This window comes from Hesperophylax consimilis, chromosome 4 (genome assembly GCF_061612785.1).
Source record: "Hesperophylax consimilis isolate HC1 chromosome 4, BYU_Hcon_1.0, whole genome shotgun sequence".
NCBI lineage: Eukaryota > Metazoa > Arthropoda > Insecta > Trichoptera > Limnephilidae > Hesperophylax > Hesperophylax consimilis.
In genome coordinates, this window is record NC_142839.1 from 11,638,530 (window position 1) to 11,662,828 (window position 24,299).

Consider the following 24,299-nt stretch of genomic DNA (forward strand, 5'->3'; position numbering starts at 1 on the left):
ATTATTTCTTTGTACATTGTGCTCCCTGACGTCCCTGTGCTATATGTACTATTATGGCGGCCTCCGTCCATAGTAGATCCAGTGTCTCGCACAGCCTCTGTAGTTATTTCTCCAACTTTTTCTTGGGCCACCCACTGGACGTCTTACCCGTGGAACCATATTCAGTATTTTCAGTAGAATTCGGTCATCTAGCATTCTCAATATGTGACCAAGCTACCTCAATTATGACTTTTTGAGCAATTGTTACTCCTTAGCATGACACAATTATTCACATCAAAGTGAATAATTGTATTATGTTACCACTTGATCGATAAAACTAATTATTATAGATTTGAACTACACTACAGTACTCTCTCAATAATCCACTTTTCGATTATCCGACAACTACCAGGTATAATCCAAAGTTATCTTTACTAGCACATAATCAAGCTCTATAACTCGTGTAAAGACAGGGGAACTATATCACCACCCGGTTGGGCAGCGATGTGAGGTAGGTTGCGAAAAGGGATTCATTAATGCGGGTCTTAAAGATACTCGGATTATATTTTTTATATTTCCTTATATTTTTGTATTTTGTTTGTTTTTTATTTTCACTGATGAATGTATCAAAAATTTCAATAAAAAAAAATAATGCATGGAGGGTGTGTCAAGACAGAGTTGTTTGGTGGTGAATGAGAAATGGCGTAATAGTTAGTTGGTTACTATAGTTCAACCAAAAACAAAAGAGCATTCCTTGGTGTTGTTTGTAGTGAAGAGAGGCTTGGAAGGCGAGTGTATTGTGGCAAGCCACTAACGAATGCTAGCGAACTACTAATAAATCACGTACTTTCTATGTATTGAATATCCTTCCAGGAAAGTATGTATCCCTGTTCTTCCTGATGGCCGCGGGCTGCCTGCGGCCCAGTGTGCTGAGCGGCATCTACTACATAGCGTTCCTGGGCGGTGCCACCTGGTGGGCGTGTGGCCGCGAGCTGTCCAAGGGCTACGCTGTTGTCTGCAAGTGCATCATGGCCGTCTTGTTCTTCCACACCAACCTGCTGTTTGTCTACCAGTCTGAGTGGCTGCTCGAATTGTTGCCGCCCGATCACATGATCTCAAGGTGCCATAAGTTTATTTATTTTGCTGTGTCCCCACTGCTCGGAGTCAATGGGACTAAGGCATTCCCAATTGGGGTGTATTGAGGCTGGATGGAGTAGGGAGGGAAAAGAGATGTGAAGAGGGAGGTTGGGAAGTTCCTGGCTATTCATATCTGGTCAAAAAAATTATTTTATTAGTTTGTTCATTTGAAATAATATTTAGTACATTACGGCACGAGTGGTGAATGGCAATGAATCGAAATTTTGCTTGAAATGGCTTTTGCCGTTTTTGTGACAAGGTCTGAATAGCCAAGTTGCAGATGGCCCATCTCCTTCCCATCCCCACTACCTCACAAAATACCCCAATAGGGTATTTTTATTCTCAATAAAATTACATTCAATTTTATTTTATTTTTATGTTGACAAATAAATTTTCTAAAACGACTTTAAATGTTTCATTTTTGATTTGCTGCCAAATTGACATATTCGTTTTTATTTGTGAATATGGCGACGTTGATGTCACGCCGGGCAAAATCGGTGACAGCTGTCTTACCAGCCAGTGGCATTTTCTACATCATAAAGACGCTATAGCTAGTTTCAGAATTATTAGTTTAGAATTCACGGTTTTAGATCATTTTTAAAATCAATAATAAAAATTAATTATTTTTGACACAATGATCAGAAAAAAAAACTTCAAATCTTCGTAATTATTCATAATTTGTGAAAATACCCCATTGGGAATGTCACTGGCTTCCCATGGTTGGGAGCACTGATACTTTTGCACACTTTGCTGATCTTCAATAATTTGACTATTTTAGTATTAATAATTTTAACATACTTTTTGATTTTTCAGATTTTTTGGGTTTATCCAAATGTATAAAATGGACTGTCAAACCCAAGACATAGAATATCTGCCCTTGGAATGGGCGTCCTTTGCAAGTCCTGTAATGTTAGTATTAACATACTATCTTCTAGCCTTTGAATCATCAGAACTTCTTAAACCTCAGGTAATTGCTGATAATATTTTATTGGTTTGTGTGAGAATTAATGATTTTGAAACAGATTGATTGAACAATCCCCTCAAAATATTTGTATGAAACCTGCCAAAGTGTGTTTCTTTTGTCAGTTGCTTATTGCGTCAACTGAATTGCAATAACTCAAACAAAACTTATTTATAGCTCATTAACAAACTACTGTTTATCTCTCTTAAAGCTATTTATATCCAATAATATAATGTAAGCTTTGAAATAAAAAATGTGTATCTAATTGAATGCCACAAAGTTTATCTTGAGGCAATTAGCCAGTTCAAGTATTCACTGTGTCCAGGAATAAAGTTCACTAACTGCATTCTTCATGATGGTGGAAGTAAAAAAATATGTAAATAACCTTTTCGAAATTTTACTTTTTTCTCAAACAAAAATATTTTTACGTAGAAGATTTTTTTTCCCATGAAAACCTACCTAAAAATGTTGAAATTTCAAAAAAAGTTATTTGTCTATTTATTTGAACTATCATGTAGAATCACCTCCTATAGTTAGTGCACTTTACCCCCAGACACCTTGTATCTATCATACTAGGTATAAAGAATACAAGTCACCAAATAAATATTTCAATTTTTATTTTTTTAATCTCTGACATATGTTTTCAAGATGAAAATTCTGAAAAATGTGTTTTACCTTATTATTAATAATTGTAAGTAATTTAATAATTTCACAGTTTGACTAACCTAATACATTTGCCTAGTGTGGTAGTCGTATGAATATATTTACATATTTCTAAAAGTTAAACTTAAACTTTATGCTTTATTAAATTTAGCTTAGAAGATGAATACATAGCAGTTTCTGTTTTCGACTTGTACTCTTTATATATTGTCTGGCGTGGTAGATATTTTATACAACTAAAACCAATACATTTTCTAGCTCCCTTGGCAAAAACACTTTTAAGTGACACGCCAATGCCTAATAATCTAGAACCCACAATATAGGAACCATCCTACTAAATAAACAACAATATTTGATATTAAAGTTGATTAAAGTGAAAATTGTTAAATCATTTAAAAAATTCAATCATTACATAGATGAAAGTCATTAAACTAGGCATCCATTCAAACATTAATGCTATTGCGTTTAATTTTCCCGGCACGCATTACCTAGCCTGAGAAAAAACCCGGGACATTTTCCAAATTGGAAGCGGGAAGTCTAAATGGTTCGCTGCGCCGGCAAATGTCCATGCGACTTTCTAGAAAAAGAATGGCTCGTAGCACTCTTACACAAGATAAGTGGAGATCCGCTACGAGGAAAGTCCGAGTAAGCCACAAACCAGAGACGGACCATTATTTTATGTGTTTTTTAAATCATTTTTGTACCACTTTTAATTTTGAGCACTATGTTCTATTTTTTTTTTTATTGACTTGTCATAGATTTTGTTATATTCCGAATTCTGTTATTCTTTTTCTCTGCATGTTTTTAGTGAAATTGTAAGTTACATCGCAATTTTGTTTTGAATTCTATTTTAATTTTTTTGTCTCTCATTCAGATGACAATGTGATATGAAAATCATCTCAATTCTGAATTGGAGACATTGTTGGCATACAGGCATGGCTAACATAACACTTAAAAATAAATTCACCATTTTTAAACCTTAGCATATTATTTGTCCAACTAATCCTGCAATAGACAGTTCAATAATAAGTGTTCATAATAATTTATTAATACAATAATAATAACAATTTACATTAAAAAAATGTGGTTTAGGGATTATTTACTATGACCTGTTTACTCTTCCTTGTTTCTAACTATTTTCAGCACTCAAAGGGTTGATTTTAAATTAAGACTTAAAGCACTTTTTCTTTTAATTTGCAATGGAATAATCTGCTTAACAGATATTCTTGGTCATCCTACGACACTGAGGAACTTTTATTCAACTTCACTTTCAAATGTTTAAAAAAATATATTTTTACTGATAGCTTTTCATCTGCACCCAAAATTTATCCACGCTTAATTTAACAACAAAAAACATGTTAATTATATTTGGAATCAAATTGGAAGCACAAAGGAAAAGCTCAATGCCTAATAATGCCTGAAATGTTTTTTACCGATTTTATTTATTGTAAAATAATTTGATTTATTTTTCTTTAATTTGCTTGCTTTTTTATTTGCCTTAAATATGGTGTGCTTTGGTTATCCTAGGTGAATCACTTTGAGGACGCACGGGCATCAGAGTCTACACCTGTATGTATTTTGGTTTTAGTTATTCTTTATTTAACTTTCTTTCGTTTTTTTTAATGCATGTGTGTTATTTATGTTTTAAAAATATATATGTATATTTTTTTAGATTTGTGTTATTTTTGTGTACACTTGTACTATGTGTTTAACAATGTTTATTTACTTTGTAACATCATTTTTAATAGGCCTTACATTCATATTTGAAATACTCCTTTCATTATTAGGTGTTTGTAGAGCTGAACATACAATTATTTGGAGAGTGTACTTTAAACAATCTTATAAATTAGAATTAATCTACGAAAGGAGCCCATTATTTTTAAACATTTAGTTTCCATCTTTTATTGTATTGATAAATGAACATAATATGACAATGGAAAGGTTAAATACCATTGTTAATACTTTAAAAGGGCTATTTTGTTTATTTTGTAATTTACAACTTCATAATCAATCAATTCAACAAGTCACCTGTATCTTCTATGACGCACATACATATTTATTACAACACTTATTATGTATTTTTAAATGGTTATTAGTCTAAAAACGTCCTTTTTGTCCAGCTAATTCGAGCCGTAAGTCCTACAAGGAAATTACTGTCAAGAAAGTCGAACGCAAGCAGCTCCATATATTACCAGGACTCTACGGGATCCGTGACCGTGGCTCCCGAAGAAGGTATTCCCATGAATACTTTAAATGGTGGGTGCACTCCACTTTACACTTTAGTCTCTTACATCCATTCTTTCACTTTACACAATGACACCTTCTTATTTCTTCTAAAACACTGCTTTTCAATTTTTTCTTATCAACATAAAATGAAGAAATTAAACACTTTAATATTACTATTGATATTGTGTACTTTTATTACCTCATTTCTTTATCCCATTTAAAAATTATAATAAATAATTATTCATACTTAAAAAAATATTCTTAAAATTTTGCACTCACTCTTATGTTGATTTATCAAGCAAAAAAAAAACCTCAATTTTATAACAATTTTTTTATCAGTCGATGTTTTGATGTTTCTAATCCCAATTTAATGTAATTTTAGAGCAAAAAGATGAGTTTGAAAAACCATCGATCCTCGAGCATGTTGTCTTTACCATCGCCAGCATCTTCCAAGTCATGATACGGTGAGTTCTATTTTATAGCTCAAAGCGCCCCTGAGGTGATATCTCACAAAAGCGGCGCTATACAAATTGTCCAATAAATAAATTGAGACCATTGTTTCATTTTTCCCCATACATTTATGTTAGTTAAATTGACAAAATCACAACACATGAAATAAAGTTGACCGGTCAGCAGCTAAGTTAACAAATGCATTGTGTTCCCATCCAGGCGTTGTGGGTTCAATTTCTCTGCTGGCTAAGTCCTCCATCATTGCACAAGCAACACCTGCCACTTATAGTGATGGTATAATTACTTGTAATAATGTTATACTTATAAGAAGTTTTTAAAATATTATCAGGTTATTGTAACCTGCGAAGTGTAACTGTGTTGAAATGACTAAAAATTTATAAATATACAAAAAGTGGGCTTGTCAGTAGCTTAAGCACAGGACAATTCAAATGAGTTCTGGAACCTGTAAGAAAATGTCCAATTGTGTGAATATAAAAAAAATATTAACAAATAAATTCTTGCAAAGAAAGTTTTAAAAATGTATTTATTTAACATTCTAATAATGTTTCTAGGTCTTCGTACATTGCGACGGCCATAATAATGATGGCATGGAGTATCACGTACCACTCTTGGCTGACGTTTGTCTTCCTTCTCTGGGCCAACGTCATCTGGATGGTCCAGGACCAGAGGCGCTTCACCCTCCGCTCCAGTCCCGTGCTGGTCACCTACGCACAGATCCTGCTCATCATCCAGTACATCTACGGCATGGATATCAAGGAATCTGAATTGCCATCGCATGCCGAGGTAACTTATTGTTAATTAAGTAGATGTTATTCATCTCCAAGCTATCCCTGTATGCGGATGTCTCATACGGGTATGATTTATGTAGCTTCACTAAAAGCCATATGTGATGGAATGGATATGATGGGATGGATTGCGTTGAAAAGGTAAAATAAAAGGTGAATGTTAGTATTATATGTAACATTACAACAAACTCAAGGTGAATATTTACTGTCTTAAGGATGGCACTTTGAATTCTTTTAACCCCTCAAACCTAGAAAGGACATTACTAGCTACAAACATCATATTCCATTAGAGCGTCTGAAGGACAATTTTGACCGGGGTGTCCCTACATTATAAAAGTATTTTTATTTTTTTTCCATAATGCTGAGATATGTGATTTGTTGGAAAGAGTTCATTATTCATATTTGTTCGTTAAAAAGAGAAATAATTATTCTTTTCAGTTCATCTCAAATATTTATGCTTTATTCCATGGATATAATTCTAAAATTTGTGAAATTGTATGATTACAAATTGGTGGGATTTTTTCGAGGGCAGTTGAAAGTTAAAAAATTATTAATATTTTTTTATTGTATAAACGGCATTAAAAAGTGAAGTGAAAGTTTTCTTACTAATTCCCTACACAAAAGGAAAGCATTTTCTGATTATCAAATTCTTTAAAAATTATAGATGTTTCTAGTCAATTCGGTAACTTTTTTTGTTAACATTTAGATATTTAGAAATATAAAAGTTTATTTGAAATACAAATATGTCAAAGATAATTTTATCTTGTTTCTAAAATGGTATTTTTTTCTACATCGACTTCAAAAATAAGAAATATATATAGAAAATTTAAAATACCTCGGAAGCATTTCGAAATTCCATGAAATATCGCCGAATTTCAAACTTGAATTATTATGCTTTACTATTCAAACCCCATATGTATGTCAATTAGCCAATTACTCATTGAATCACTTTGTTATTTAAAAAATGATAGCTGAAGTTGAGTGTAAATTTCAGGATATAAATTTGGCGCAAGTGGGCTTTGAGCACCGTGTGTACTTACCATTCCTGCCACTGCTAGTCAAGTCCCTTTACACCATCATGTTCTGGGTGACCCTCAGGCAGTTGATGCAGGAGAGGAAGGACAGGAAGCAGAACACGGCCATGGCGGACATGGTGGCACCGCTTCACGTCACCGTTGGCACTGCCACTACTGGTAATACAAAATGCCACCTATAATTAAAGGTTCCCTTCCCAACTAGGATAAGGGTAGGATTTGTTTACTCTCCCCTTTAGGTAGGCAATATCGAATCTGCATGGAGCAAGATTCTTTTAATCAATACTTTAGAATAGAAGCTTGTAAAAATATTATAAAACAGGATAAAATATGTACAACCAAAAATCCAGGGTTAGAACAAATAAGGTTGTCATGAGGATTGTAAGATAATTTGATGAGATGTAAAAAGCAGCTATCTTACTTGTGTCTCTGAACCGCTGAGGTTATCCAAGTATAAATATAATAATTAAATTTTACCACAATCTACCCATCCTACTATGGAATGGTTCGCGCACAATACGACACTAGACACTCGCACCATGAATATAGACACACGCTAACCATATTCGAGTTTGTAGATTAGTGTCCGAGTTGTGTTGTTATATTTGTGTCCGGGGTGTCTACACTACACTCACGTACCTCAATGTCACAGTATTTATTGCAGTTAAGGCGATGCCATACGTAGTAATGCAAAATCATGTGTTTTTGGTTTGAAAATTTGGTCGCCTAGAAATGTTTCAGATGCTTTAATTAAATACTGCGAGTAGAATACATCTTGACCTTTGAAATAATCGAGTAATTTTTATATAAGTCTTTTTATAAGCCCAGAAAAAAATAATGTATAGGCCTATGAAAATTGCTTTAAAGTTCAAAATCTCCAACTTGCGCACCCATTTTCGGTTATGATTTTATTTTATAATGTGGCAAATTAAGTTATTTATAAAATGATCGGAAAAAAATTAAATATTTATGCCTGAACATCCACAAAATAAAATAAAATACACTTTTTGGCCATTTTTTTTTCTTGCATAAATCAAAACAGGCGGATGGTGTTAAGCGGGAATTTAAACCTTATCGCCATTGAAGTAAGGGTTGTTATTGATAGCGGCTCAATTTAAATTATTACACGACGTAGGGAATCGCCTTAATCTGAATATTTGGATCAAGGTCTGGATAAAAAGGAGATAGAAACATTGGTTTTTTAAACAACTTTTAATTGAACTGAGATTCGATTGGCAATATAAATATATTTAATTTTATTTGGTACTTTTGTCAAACATGATTTTATTTGGTTTCGCAGTTGGTACCATAACAATTTCATTTTTGAACAGTTGAAATATTGTTGAGTATGAAGCTATGTTGAATTCATGCATTTTTGTTTTTGTCTTACAGTACCGGAAGAAGACCAGAATATGCAAACATCGCCGGTTCTGAAAAAGCTCGGTGAAGTGGTTAAGGGATTTTTAACAAAGTTTTGGATATGCGTTGTGGCGACAATGCTGTTTGTGATTGGTATCACTGGAGAACGAATGACTGTGTTCCGTATTCTTTACATGGCACTGTTCCTCATATTCATACTAACTTTCCAGGTAAATACTAAACAAATACCGTATGGCCAGGCACGCAACAGTTCCATCACATTTTCAAAATCCATTGCAGTAACTAAAAAGTTTTAAATAATGTCATGTTGCTGCGTGTACCTCAGTATACTGCAATGGATTTTGAAACATTGATGAAACTGTTTCCGTGACGAAAGTCATTCATGTGCAGTTGGCCTAAGTCTGGAAATAGTTTCACACGTATGACTGTAGTGTTCTTATTATGAACGTGTCGGTCGACTGACGACTAGCTTTTTTTTTAACATAAGCTCCACACAGGAGGCCCTGAGGGAAAAAAATTCCTTCATGGCCTATGTCATCTTTGGGGATGCTGTGTAGGGGGTCTTCTTAAGGAAAGGAAGTGTGTGCCAAATCCGCCGCCAAGACCTAGACAAATCTCACCCCACGAACCCGGGCACTCCTGCTAAGTCACCAAACATCGCAAACCACTTGAGGTGAACTATTACAGGGGTGTTGGTTATCCAATAAATGATACCTGGGGCGGCGGTACCCATACCCGCTTCTCTAATTGAAAGCTGGGCTGATAGGCATCGTTCGCAGCACATAGCCACTACAGCTCTTCATTCACTTGCATATTACCGTACGCGACTGACATACACGTGACACTATTTCAAGCCTATGACATTCGAGATTCTTTCAGGTGACTGGCGAAATATTATATGTACATATAAAAATATATATTTTCACATAAATATGAATGAATAATTATAAGTAGTGAAAATGTTTCAGATTTCTCGTCATTTGTGGAGGAAAATGATGTACGGATTCTGGGTTACAGTTATTGTGTATTCTATGTCCATTCTGGTTTTGGTTTACACTTATCAATTCGATGACTTCCCAATGTTCTGGGAAAAATATCTCCATATATCCAAAACATTGTAAGTAATTCATTAATAATATCTCCATATATCCAAAACATTGTAAGTAATTCATTAATAATATCTCCATATATCCCAAACATTGTGAGTAATTCAATATTTGTATAATTTAGCTCCGTTTATGTGAAAAATCACCTCAAGGGCGCTCTAAATTAATTATAGTATGCACATGTTACCATCTCATCTCCTTCCCCTTGTACAATATTAGGCCCTGCCTTCTTCACACTAGTCCTGGGTTGATCGATCATTTCGCATGATCCGGGCCGATCACGACCCACTTCCTAAGTGATTGGGTCAAAAGCACCAGATCGGGTAAAAAAAAGTGCCTTGGATAGATTGATGTGCTGCCGCTGTGTAGACATAGACAATAGGTGTGTAAATTGTGTAGACTAGGTGTCTAGAGTCTTGTTCTCATGACCCATGAATAGGGCTAGTTAATCTGAAATAGACTGTCGAATGAGATTATCAGGTCTACTACGATCTCTCGCCATGCCCACCACAGGTGCTGACTGAGCTGACAGCTGATTGATCAAATGACCAAATCTTTTTTTAGAAAAGTGATCCAATCATTGGTGGTTTGTGATCGGGTCAAAATGATTGGGTCTACTTCACAAAACCTCTGTAGTTGGATCTCCCAAATTTTACCTACATTATGAGATTTGTAATCAAGAACCATTTATTTGATTACACTAGATTATTAGATTTCTTATTATTATTGTATTTTAATAACACTGATGTTCTGGGTCACTTATAAGCATTTAATTACATAATTACTTGTTAAACTAAATAGCATTTTTATTTCTTTTCAGGCAACTGGATATTGGTTTAGAAATCTATGAAACCAAAGAATTATTCCTACGTTTACTAACACCCACTTTGTTCCTAATTATGACAGTTATCCAACTCCACTATTTCCACAAAGAATTTTTGGCCGTGTCACACATCAAAAGCAGGTAATTATTTGCTATTAGTGTTACGATGGAGGTCGTTGAATATATTTTTTTTACTTTTTGTTTTATTTCTATTTTGATTCTAGAAGTAGCAGTGTTGCTCGCCAAGATTCCCAAGGTTTGCATTCGATAGCATCTTCCATGATGGGAGGAAGTACCTTACCGCCACCTACGCCAAGGGAAAATGTGGTGAGATTATTTTATTCAGGTAACTCTTTAAACGCACGGCGTTTCGATTCTAGGTGCCCCTGGACGATATTTTTTCATTGATACATGTTCGCAAGGCAACTGTTGTGATGTCAACGTACAGGGCATGGCTGCTCATAACCCAACTGCGGTAATGTCCGTGTACAACAGGTTAAACACCTTCACAAATATATTGTTTGGTGCGACATATCGTACTTTTTCATTGATACGTGTTCGAAAGACACCTGTCGTCACGTCCGTGTATAGGGCAAGGCCCCCACAACCCAACTTTGACTTTGACCAACTTTCAATGGGTTAAATACAATATTGTGGCACAAATAAATTCGCCATTTCTGGCATTGGTTCTACAATTCAGAAACCCCTTTTTCTTACATTTTTTGTCTCTTCTAGAAAACAAAATGATTGCCTTTTCATGTAAACACCACACAAGAGCCCCAACTGCCTAAAGGCAGTGGAACTATTAGCGACCCCAATTTAGGATATGTTGTGAGGATGAAGGGAAGGGAAGAAAGACGGGGAAGATGAAATTGGTCAGCAAACATGTCTAATGTCATTATGAATGGTGGTCTTTCACTTTCACTAGATTACGGCTTTCTTCCTCTATTTTAGTGATTCATTTCGTCTTCAGAAGAAGTGACGAGGGTAGTGTCATCTGCATATCCAAGATTTTATATTTATGCCATTATTATTTGCAGTACAAATATCCCCTTGCTTTTATAATCATGGTGTAAATATTATTCAACATGTAATATCAGAATAATTAAAAGCTTGTCTTTCTAAACCTTTTTTACTGCAGACCCAGGAAAGCCTAGAGGCGGAGGCAGTTGCAAAGCACGACAGGGAGATATCCAACGTGGGGACACCAACACATCTGAGTTCCAAAATGGACTTCACCACATGGGTCAATCGTTTACAGCAGATTGTATTCGCCTTTATGAATAAGGTTCTGGATTTGGTCTTCCTGTTCCTGGAGCTACATCTCATTAAGATGATCATGCTGGGAACCATGCTTCTATGCGTACTTGATGTAAGTTTGAAATTTTATCAGTATTTCATCTTAATATTAGTTTAGATATATCTCCCCAAGACTGGTACGAGTGCAGTTCTGCTGAGATGTTCTAGACTGCAGAGCGATGATAGCCCACCTCCGATAGGTCTGGACAACTGAAGAAGATTATTTGTTTATTTAAAAAACCATTATAGTTTGACCACAAAAACGTTCCCCAGTGTCGTCTGGAAAGAAGCACGGTGCGGGAGGCGAGTGCGTCACAGCAAGCCACCAACGAATGCCAGCGAACTACTAACAAATCACGGCAAGATACGTGCCTCTGTGCATTTTTTTTTTTACATTTTAGCAATTAATGTATAGCTTTGAATCCTCTGTTATTTTTTATTTTTAGGTATGTGCCATTCACTTTATATTCGTGCTGGTGGTATGCGTGGGCCTGCTATTCAGTACGAAGGTCCAGCTGGGGCTCGTCCACCTGATGTCGGCCGCCACCTGTATCCTGCTGCTCATGAAGATGATCTATCAGATAGAGTACATTGAACACGCTTCCTACAACGTCAACTGCACCGTAAGTTAAATTCAACACCAAATACCAAAAATACTTTACTCCCATGGGTAGGTTACATGGGTAGGCCAGTAGCACGGACGATCAGTGGTAACTAAATCTCCGTCCTGAGAAAAGTGGTAAGTGCCGTCCACACATGCAATCAAATAGGTGATTTAGTAAACTCTCGTATTTGTAGTAAAACTTGATTGTGTACGTGTCCAAACAGTGTGACAATAACTCCCCCTGAAACTGCATTGATGTGTGGGTGGAGGGGACCTAACCAAAATAATTTTAAAGATCCTAATCGATGGCTTTCGATGATAAGTCAGTGACTTTCTACTTACCACTTAACGCACTCTCACACGCAGACAGTGACTTAAAATGAACTAAACGATTTATTAAAAAAAAACGATTTATTTGCCACTTATCAATGTTTTTGTGCCACTGGTTACATGTAACATACTCATTACATCCATTTTCACAGCACTAAATTCCAGGTTGAGATTTGCTTTCCTCCGTAAATATTCTATACCCGCTTGGTCCCTGGTCATTCTTCTCAACGAGTCCTCGGGTCTTCCCGTTCTACTCCCACAATTTTCCGCACAATCAGTCTTTCATCAATCTCTTCCTGGGTTCGCTTCTTGATCGCTTTCACTAGGGTTCCATAATACTTGACCTGATCTATGCGACGTCGCATATGTGATCCGTCGGTGACTATGTGTGATCTATGAACTTTTACTAAAGCACGTATATTGTATCAAAACGTGCTGCATGATGAGATAGATTGCGTTGAAAAGGCCAGCAAAATTAAGGCTACAGCAGGTTCATACCACGCATGATACATTAATATAAAAACATTTCTTTTACAGTTTCAAAATTCTTCTGATGAGGCATCTGAAATGACGTTCAATAATGCAGAATGGCTCGGCTTCCGAAAGACTGGTAACGGGATAACCTTGCCAAAGTTAGTGAAAGGATACATTGGATTGATCATCATCATCACCGTCAGGGCTGTTGTGGAATTCAGACAATCGGTCAAAAGGTGTGTAAAATATTGTGTTATTGATGCAATTAAATAGCGGGGTCCTAGTACACTATACAACCTGCGTTATGCCTGAAATTGAAAAATGTTGGTGAAACGGAATAAATTCATAATTTTTCCGCCAAGTCTTTCATTGAGGAGCAAATTTTTACTTATCTTGTTTCTGATTTTTGAATTGGGTCATATGGGTTCTTCTAACTGGTTTATCACATTTTGTGATAGCATTATTTATTTTATTAAAAAGACAAATAACTTTATTTTTATATACACAATCTGAATAAAAATAATTGTTGCTTATTCCAGATTTAAAAACCACGATCCAACCATTCGACCGCACCTCATGTTCCCCAAAGTCACGAGGCTCGATGCCGATAAGGACGTCAAGCACTTCTTCCAGTATCTCTTCAACTACGGTTTCTACAAGTTTGGTGTGGAGGTATTGAAAACTACTTCTGTAATTAACGGAACAATTATTGTTTCATTAAACATTTCAATTGGAGCATGAAGATATAATCAGAAAAAAATATACATATCGAGGAGTGTATACAGGAGTAGAAGAAAGGAGGTTTGCCAGAAAGATTGTGATATGACGCAGCAGGATAAAAGTGCTATGGGTGTCTCCAGCCCTAGTAGCCAGCATTCATCACCTTAAAGATGGTCTTCGACCGAGCTATGCATCATGTTCCAGTCCCCAAGAATAAATTATAAACCTACTTCAAATTCATAATGATCTTTCCCAAACTTTCTTTTCTCCCTCTTGCTCATTTTCTTCAGTATCATAAGAGGAAGACAGTGGAACTCTTTTAAGATAGGTATTACACAAAATCAATAGATAAAAACTTCCAAGAAACAATGATCTAGAGAGTAAAAGACAAGAGGTTACTTTGCAGGTTACATCCAACATTGTTTGTTGACAAAATACTGATTTCAATTGTAATTCCAGATTTGTCTGATGTGTCTGGTGGGCGTAATTGGGTCCCGCATGGACGTATGGGCCGTTCTCTACAGCTTATGGCTCTGCGCGCTGTGGTGCTCGAGACGGGAGCGGCAAGCGCGGCTGTGGCGCTGGTTCGTGGGCTTCATCGTGCTCGTCCTGCCCTTGCAGTACATGATGGTGGTGGGGCTGATCCCCGAGCTGTGCGTGCAGTATCCATGGATGAGTTCTGACGAGGTTGGTTATTTGATTTACTTGGTTACAAATTTACTAGGTTAAAGCCAATAATCTTCTATTGTATATAGAACTCTTTGGTTAGCAAATAATATCCAAACAGGTACCCCAATTAACATCACGAATGTTACTTTAATTGGTGTTTTACAAATCTCTTATATATATCACTTATTTATACAAACACAGTAAATTTTAATTAAAAGAAATTTCTGACAAAATTAGCAACATTTTCCCGTTTTCCTAACTTATCGCAGCGTTGCCAGGTCAAAAAATATTAAAAGGGAGTTAAAAGGGAGGAAACATTTACCCATTTAATCCAACATTCTGTAAAAAAATATTTACTCCTTTTAAAAATCATAATATACTTTATACAAAATTTTCTTTTAAAGAGTTTCTTTCATCTGTTCTTTAGATACTGCAACGTACACGAAACTGGATGATGCTGCCCGACCCAACACACCCTCCATACGCTCTGAAGCTAATCTGTGACCTGATCCTGCTCCTGCTGTGCTCGCGTCAATCTCTGGTCTTCCGCATTGAACGGAGGCATGGGGAGAACTATAAAGGAGGCTGTAATACGGACACCATTCCAGAAGATTGGGAAACGCAGGATTTCATCAACCCCGTCCCTGATTTTGTAACATACATAAGGTAAAAGAAATTGACATTGTTTGGTACAGAAATAATCATCCCTGATTTTGTAACATACTTGGTGAATCAAATGAAGTGTACTTTTTCTAAAGGTAACCATTATGAACATTGGCTTTCCCCAGATCCTGGCTGGATGTGATAAAGCGGATGGCCTTGCTGGGCTCCCTCTGGCTCACCTTGGCCATCATGTTCCTGACTGGGACCAATCGCGTCAACCTTTTCTCCATGGGGTATCTCATTGGATCGTTTGTCTTCCTGTGGCAGGGAACTGACCTCTATCTCAGACCCATCAAAAGTACCCTTAAGTGGTGAGTATCTACTAAGCGAATGCTAATAAGGAATTTGAGTCCATTTTTTCTTTGGTCATTTTCATAGTGAAATCAATTCTCCATGTTTGTATCATTTTATACCTGCCAAAATGACCGTAATGCGAGCGGTAAAAGGTGGGGGGATTGCGTGACATCATCAGTGCTCTGAACGATACCCGTCGTAGGGCAATTTGTATGTAGATTTTTTTTAAATTCTTCAGCAAGGACCTCCAGTACATTTTTTTTATCAATGTTAACCATCTAATCATTTTTTGGTTTTTAAATCAATCATTTTTAAGTCAAATTTTCATTCTAAAATTAATTATTAATGTTATCTCATCAAAACAAAGGCCTAAATATTGAAGTCTACAAGGTATTATCGATATACCTACATAGCTGACAGTCTAACATGTTGCGGCAGTACGTCGTGTACTCGCCCTATTGCCCTATACTGTCTTATTTTATAGATCTGAATCTGATAGGCAGGCTTTGCCGGTAATCTGCCTTCAATTTTTAATTTTATTCTGAGTAATATATTTAATATGCTTTGTGAATACTTTGTATTTTTAAAAATTTACTTAGAATATCACAGTTTTAAGACCCGACCGCGACACTAATCTACCGCGAAAATTCAATTTACATGGAAACATCATATTTTTACGAATTTACATAGAAATATGTCATATTATTGCAAATTTACTTCGAATATGTACCTGAATTTGAAGGTTCAGCAACGGAGCATGACATTTTATTGAATTTTTTTTTGTCAAATTTCGTATTGCATTCAAATTTGTTAATTTTAAATTTGGTTTTTGAGGTCCACATTTGAAATATTGCCTTCTACTGTATATTATGCTTTAGTGGAAGTGTGGAGCTTTTGTGGTGTTATCTTCCTTGTAGCAGTTGTGTTATCTTCATAATTTGCATCACTTTACTATGCAAACCATAAGAAATTGGTGTTTTTTTTATTTATTTATGCTGAATTATTTTCCAGGTGGAATTGGTTACTGGGCTACAACGTTGCGGTTATAGTCATAAAAGCAGCTCTGCAGATACTTGGTTGCATTTTCATACAGTCAATGGCCCAGAATGCCTGCTGGCTTGTACAGCTCTTGGGCGTTGGATGTATCGACAAATTCAGCGGCAGATCTTTAAAAACATTCTTCAAAATGACGCGTCCAGAACAAAACGACCATGTAAGTTTAACTTTAAATTTACTGATTTATTGACTGAGCTTAGCGAATTCCTGTTTTAACTTGACTGTTTTGTATTTCGTCTGTAAATTTGTTTATACATTCCGTTTCTGTTTCGAGATGGTGGCTGTTTAATGGTTCAGTAAAGATTCTGTTTTCAAATGTGAAATCGTTGTGTCGATTCGGACATTCTTATTCACATTTTTACAATACATATTATGGTAACTACCTGCCTAAAGAAAGTTTTTAAAAATAATTGTCACTGAGATAGCAACATGTCCTTTGACAAATTGTATAGTTCATTTAGGGTTATTATTTGAAATAAAAAAATGTTACATAAAATTTTATGATTAAGTAGGTAGGTATTTAAGTATCTACTTATAAATCTTATGAGTTGAGGGGAAAATTTGGTTTTGATTTATAAAATAGAGATAATTAGAAACATGCTTTTTTGGAAGTGAGGTCTAGTGTTCACAGAATGACCAGTTTTAATCTTCTGAATTCGAATTGGAAGATCTGAAATATCATGAACAAAATCCCCTTTGTGTGGCTGGGCGATATGCTGATCATCAGACCCTACATCCCAGGGTAGGATTTGACCTCCACCACAAATGTTCTCCACAAACTACGGTCCCATCACCAGCTATTCATCTCCAGTCAGTTTCTCCTTCAGCTCTTCCCATTCTACTCCAATCCTCCTCGATGAAGTCCAGTCCACCTCTTCCTCGGTCGGCCTCTTACTTCTGACTTCCATTGGTTAATCTCTTAAATAGTGAGCAAGTTGGTCTATTCTAGAGTCTCATAAGCCATTTCCACATCACTGCAGGTATCAAAACAGAATAACTTGTGAACAACATTACACAGGCGTTCACGTTATAAGTAGTGGGAGATTCTAGCTCGGAATTTAAAAAGTTATTAAATTATTTAATTGGATGTATTTTGATAGTGAATTTGTTTTTCAGGAATGCGCCGTGCCTCGTGAAGATATTGGTTTGGCATGGGATGGCGTTTGTTTTGGTTTCCTTCTGATGCAGAAGAGGCTATTCAGAAGCCATTACTTTTTGAGGATAATCAATGAAAGTAAAGCCATTACCATTTTACAGTCCAGGTAAATAAATATTCACTTTTCCTAGAGCAGAGAATGTAAGATTTCAGAAATTTTATCAAAGAGCATTCTGACAAGGCATCTCATAATAATAAATAAATCTTTTTGTTTGATTTGTTTCTAGAGGTGCAGAATTAATTGAAGAATTGCGAATAAAACAAATGGGTTTGCAAGACGAGCAGGAAAAGAAGATCTTGGAGAAGATTAAGGTTAAAATGGACAGAATCAAAGCAAATCAACAAAAAATTCAGGGACCTGCGTTTAAAGACACCACTAATCACTTTGTGGGTAAGAAGCTATTCACTAATTATTTTCCTGTCTTTTTACAATTGTCCAAATTCAAGATTTAAAAAGAAGAAAACTTGAAGAAACTGCTACACATGGATGCTTATTCAACTTCAAGTTTTCAGAAACTGCATTTAAGTTCAAATTCAAAGGTACCGCATTGTTTGAAGTCAGTTTTTATTTATTTGTTTGCTGTTTTCATTAAAATAACAGACCACTTCTGTGATCTACTTAACAGGCATGGTTTGATCGATAAAAATTAAGCATCTGATTTTTCTAGATATGTTTTGTATTGCATAATTAAGATAGCTACGTGTGAAACTCACCGTGTTTGTTTGTTTGTATCCTACCTTTTATTCCTTCCTTCCGTATTAAATCTCCTCAAATACGCATCGTGGAAAAATAAAATAGAAGATATATCGGATCTCAAGAGTAGCCTGAAACGAAGCGGTTCAAACGCCAGCGATTGCTGCGTCTCTATCAGGACCCCCGCCGATGGGTACCACACACCCCGCACACCCACAACTCCGGGGACTCCCAACACTCCGGGGAGCCCTAGAGGGTATCATACCCCCATCAGCGAAGAAGGATCACCGCAGCATTTGCAATCTCCCCCTGGACCACCATCGCCATTCTCGGCGCTGAATACAGTATCGTTGGACGCTTATTTGGAGCCTCGTCGCATATCGTTTGGATCGCCTCCTTCCTCGGAGTTGAATCCTCGCGCGCGTTCGCCTTCAGAGTCCTACCCCGTGTTCTCCCCTCCCACGGTGCGCCGCCCCCTCCACAGCTGCCTCCACCAGAACCACCAGCCACAGCTGCACACTCCGAGACACTCTGTCATCTCGTTCTCCGGCCGCTCTCTACTCTCCCATCACACATGTAATGTTCTATCCTCTTATAAAGCATCCTGTGTTTGTGGTTACAGTAACACTGCATTTGTACAAACCAACAATTTAGGTGTAACAATGATCAACTGTACATAAAAAGCCTTTCCTAAAGCTCGTCTATGTTCAAAATATATTTGTCATTATCCTTTGGCTTCTTTGTTTTCCACTCAATTCTCAATTTCTTTAAATAGTGCGTGCAGTTTCAATTAAATATCATTTCATACTTCCGTACAATACTCTACCGTAAATACGTCTGATTGCAATCAAATGTCATTTTGTACTTCCATACATTACGAAATTATGTCTGATCGCAATTAAATGTCTTTTTTTACCTCCGTACAATACAAAATGATGTCTGATTCCAAAAGTGCACTAATAAATTTAATTATGTTTTGCACGGAATGAATGTAAAATAATATACAAACCCAAACAGTATTGTAATGAAATACATGTTTACAACAATCATTCTTTAACTTTTATAATAACATGAATAAATATTGTTTTTGTTAATAGTGCAAATTAATCTTTGAATGTTCACTAATGTTCTTAGCTTGCTCATGAACAAGAGGTTTTGAGGTAAAAATAACATTAATCTCAGTTCCCACAAATAATGTTAAACAGACTTTGCTATGTACATAATCCCACACATTTTATAAAAATAAATTACGCACATATAAATAAAATATGTTTCTCTTTTAAATTAAGGATTTAATTTATAGTGATATTATTTCCATACTACTGAAAGTACCTGATTTTATTTCTACCGATTTACATCTTTTGTCAGTGCAAATTGCATTTCAGGAAAACTTATATGGTGACGGATTCGCTGTGATAATACCAAACAAATGAAAAGTTATTTTGCATGGAAAACTCACAGATTTAAAACTGGAGAGAATGCAGTGGAAGCCATGGGATCTAATAAAAATAATAATAATTACCATTTATAACTTTTCCTCTGTTTAATTGAAGAGTTTTTCTTTATAGATGGTATTTTCCCTCAGCGTAGTAGGCCGACGTTCCAAAAAAATCCACCAAAAGACTACAAAAATGGTAAAATTCTCATAAATAGCATTAACGCTGTGGCTTTTAACAGGGTTGTGGTTATTTCCATAATAATGACATTTGAAATCATCATACTATTGTGTACTAATCTGTTTGTCAGCTGATGGTTTTTGTATTCTTAAAATAAAATCTTAACTACGCAAGTTTATATTAGATATGAAATGCATTTAAAACCATTTTAATGATAATATTATGTATTTTTTTTAAAGGTGAAAGATTTAAATTTATCTATACATATAGGTTTTTTTCGAATTAACTTTAAAAAAATATTATTATGTACATATTTTCATTATGAGCATGTTCTGGTTAAATTATAATTTATATTATAATATATTTAATAATATGAGGTATTATGTTATTTTTAATAAGAAAAGGTAATATTTCTTCTAATATATGTTGCATCTTAAGGTGCCTGTAAACGATCAAATTTGTTTGTCAAATTTTACGTTTGCTCGTCACGTGTTTGATGAGCAAGGCCTGGCAAGGCCGCAAACGTTCAAATGAAGTTTGTCAAATATTAGTTCATTTATTTACAGCTTTCGCCGGGAATTGTCTTTTGACGTTTATTGTATCCGGGCTGAAGTGGGGTGAATAGCGAAATATTTTGTGTTGTTAAAAATGACGGATGCGGACAAAGCATTTCTTGCGTTGACATTAGCTCTGTGTCTTAAAAAGAAAAAAAAGAAGGTGTTAGTCTAGAGAATGGCTAAAATTAAGAGCTAAATATACCAATATATATTTTTTTCACCTCTTCTTCCGTAATATTGGCGCGAAATACTTTTAATAAATCCGTTATTTTTTTTATTCCTACGTTTCTTTTATTCTTGTCCATATAGTCCCTGCATTTTACTTTCCACAGTTGCGGCAGATCGCGATATATGTATATAAAATGTAATAAAAAGTCTCTTTCACTTATAACATTCGATGACGCAGCACTCTCCATAGTGATGGCAACACGAAACTGACGTTTGTTTGATAAACACCCCCGCAAACGTTCAAACATGTTGTCAAATATCGTTCAAACTTTCCGTCAATCAGAATTTCTGACAAACACGTCAAACACGTAGTTTGTTTGACAAGCACATCAAACAAGGCCGCAGACGTTCAAATAATTTGACAAACACGTAAATTTGACAAACAAATTTGATCGTTTACAGGCACCTTTAGGTGTACTAGAAATATAAATTTTAACATCTGGAAAATAAACAATATGATATTGATTTTTAAAAAACTTTTCGTCCAACATATATATGTAAATAAAAATGTAAATATTCATTTGTTTAAAATCTCCTAAAGTTCTTCACCGATTGCTTTGAAATTTTGACACAACTTTGCATTTGAATACGCCTGTGTTTTTATATACCTATATTATATAGATGTCACCTGTGACAGGTAAAAACATGCTTTTTTGTCACATGTGACCAAACTTTTTTTTTTAAACTGCGCCATCTGTTGGACATAAAAGCAACTCGCGCTATTGTTTCTCTATCTGCACAGACTGACTGAACCACAGCAAAGCGTGGTGGGGTACAGCTAGTGCTAAATAAATGTATCTTAATGACCCGCACTTTAAAATTCCCACTTTGTAGTTTGCAAATGCAATAAATACTACAAATTCAATAAGGGTGGATAAATGAAATAAGTAGGAAAATGTACAAGGTTTCCGGTGAAAAATTCTTAGTCTGTAAGCTTTTTTATTATAAAATACAATATCATATTGGTGATTCAATCCGATACAGAATTTGTATTCCTTTCTTAAATGAAGTGAGTTTTTATAAGGACAAAACTATATTTTCATATTCCATCACCTGCCAACAAACAATTCATCTTAATATTTTAAAACATAACGTGCAAAACGTTTTTTTTCTAAAATATTTTAATTAGCCTCACCTATAAACATGAAGATTGTGTTTCATTTAATCTTAAGTATTTAAAAATAAACTGTGTGAAACATTAACAAAAGATGTTAAATGGACTGCAAAAAAAATTTGGACAGCCTAACATCCCAAAACGTGTTACCTTTGAACTTTAACATCACAACAATGTCCACACACAAGCGGACTTGTTCTCTAGAAGATAAAAACATTGAGCAAAGCATGCTTGGGTACTTAGTTTTATATTTATGGTGCTTACGGATCTATAATATATATGTATAAAATGTATAATATAATTTTATGTAATAAATATTGTCAATTTATATAATTACTCTTATATGACTTGTATCCAAAGATATTAGAAGAACGAGATGTGCTATGAGCAGTTAATACTGTGTGGAATTTTTTGCCCAGTGTCGCCGGTTTTTTTCACCAATACTACTGCACACCTTCGCTTACGCTAAGGTAGCCGCACTAATACATAGAACAGATTTCTGTGCGTACACGTCCCGATAGTATTCAAAGTACCCTAATTAGGTAGTACTCCGCCTACGGTCCGGCGGACAACATAGCATATCTCGTTCTTCTAATATCTTTGCTTGTATCAAACCACTTATGTATTAATATTGCTCATTCAAGGATTCAAGCTTTCTATATTGTGATATTCCATGATGCGTGTGCGTGTATATAATCATCTGCTTGTTATTTTAATAAATCTTAATTAAATAAATTGTACAACAAAACAGCTTAACCACTTGTAAATGTGTATAAATTTACCTACATTTTTAATATATTAATTGTATTTACATTTACAAAATTATGCCAACATTAAGCACAGGATCTTCACAGATGATTACAATGGTACCAAAATCCCATTCATTCAAAAATTTAAAACTTAATTATCCAAAATATAGGGAGATCAGAAATAGAACACATACCGACACAAAATTCAGACTGAAACCGAAACCACTAAACTAAACTGCACAAAAATAAACCCCACAAATTATGTAAGTTTTTAGATTCTCACGGCCAAAAGCATTTTTATTGTTTGTTTTTGGGGTGTTATGCCGTGTTGCGCTAACTCCTTCTTTAGCCGACGTTTCGGACAGCGTTGCAGTGTCCATCATCAGGGCAGATCCGGTAGATCCGAAGATGTGATCGAAAGATCTTTCGATCACATCTTCGGATCTACCGGATCTGCCCTGATGATGGACACTGCAACGCTGTCCGAAACGTCGGCTAAAGAAAGAGTTAGCGCAACACGGCATAACACCCCACAAATTATATTCATAATTCTTTCTGCAACTTCATATTATTGTTTAGAGCTAGGGTTCGGGTAAATTTCGAATAGTAATCGAAACAAGACAAGACCTCTTCTAAGTCGATGCGCGCCGTTTTTATCTTCGCAGCCACCACCGGTTGCGCGCCTCACCTAATCTGGAAAGTTCTTGAATTACCGCGTCGCTTCCGGAGCCCTCCATCAGATCGAGGGATCCTGGAGGGCTCCGGAAGCATTGTGATAGTTCAAAAACTTTCCAGAGACCCACTGTCCATTCACAACTCAACCATCGTAACATTATTCATACATTAAAATTTTTATATATATATATATATCCTTAATACGGGAGATCCCATTGAGGATCTGCTTGTAACAAAAAAAAGAAGATAGTCAAAAATTTATTATAATATTTACTAACTGTAAAATAATAATTCATAGTTTTCTGAAATTTTGAAACAGTGCTAAACAAAATTGTAAATATTTGCAGCTATTAGGTCCGGAGACTATTATATGTTTGATGAGTTTGATGATGATGAAGAACTGGATCTCATTTCGGAGAAGGACAGTGATGACAGTGACAATGACGGAAAAAGGAGGGTGACCCTGGGAGAGGTAATATGTCAACCCGGCCATCTTGTGATTGTCCATCTTGTTTTGTGTGGTGTGTCTGCTTCATTGTAACGGGAGTTTCATTATTTTTAGCGCTTTGGGTTCATAACCTTTGAGGAATCGAATTAAAATCAGCCATTTTGGTACAATGGGAGTTTTGTGTATCTTCATATTTTGGTATTTGAACTACACATATTTTGTGGATATTTTCAGTTCTCTAAGTATCCTTGAACGGTAACACTCTTGGATTTTTATTGACTGTTGCACAAATTAAGTATGAGTATGTTTGAAGTACTTCAGAAAATATCATTTTACATCTCTTAAGTAAGTTGGTGCAGCCTTGTCCAATGTAGCATGAAAGTCATACAGA

The 24,299-nt window shown here is 35.5% G+C and overlaps 1 protein-coding gene across 1 annotated transcript in view; it reads left to right on the top strand.

Annotated features, from left to right (window-relative positions):
- The window catches only part of Piezo (piezo type mechanosensitive ion channel component), a 138,892-nt gene that overhangs the window by 82,117 nt on the left and 32,476 nt on the right, over positions 1-24,299 (top strand). Inside the window, exons 6-27 of the mRNA XM_089651351.1 lie at positions 853-1,099; positions 1,930-2,083; positions 4,858-4,993; positions 5,346-5,427; positions 5,986-6,217; positions 7,214-7,412; positions 8,646-8,842; positions 9,602-9,750; positions 10,560-10,703; positions 10,787-10,889; positions 11,704-11,934; positions 12,308-12,484; positions 13,333-13,505; positions 13,809-13,941; positions 14,449-14,676; positions 15,086-15,324; positions 15,447-15,632; positions 16,627-16,828; positions 17,788-17,933; positions 18,055-18,218; positions 20,090-20,155; positions 23,808-23,932. Coding sequence (XP_089507477.1) covers positions 853-1,099; positions 1,930-2,083; positions 4,858-4,993; positions 5,346-5,427; positions 5,986-6,217; positions 7,214-7,412; positions 8,646-8,842; positions 9,602-9,750; positions 10,560-10,703; positions 10,787-10,889; positions 11,704-11,934; positions 12,308-12,484; positions 13,333-13,505; positions 13,809-13,941; positions 14,449-14,676; positions 15,086-15,324; positions 15,447-15,632; positions 16,627-16,828; positions 17,788-17,933; positions 18,055-18,218; positions 20,090-20,155; positions 23,808-23,932 — 3,713 coding nt within the window. The remainder of the gene's footprint in view (positions 1-852; positions 1,100-1,929; positions 2,084-4,857; positions 4,994-5,345; positions 5,428-5,985; positions 6,218-7,213; positions 7,413-8,645; positions 8,843-9,601; positions 9,751-10,559; positions 10,704-10,786; positions 10,890-11,703; positions 11,935-12,307; positions 12,485-13,332; positions 13,506-13,808; positions 13,942-14,448; positions 14,677-15,085; positions 15,325-15,446; positions 15,633-16,626; positions 16,829-17,787; positions 17,934-18,054; positions 18,219-20,089; positions 20,156-23,807; positions 23,933-24,299) is intronic.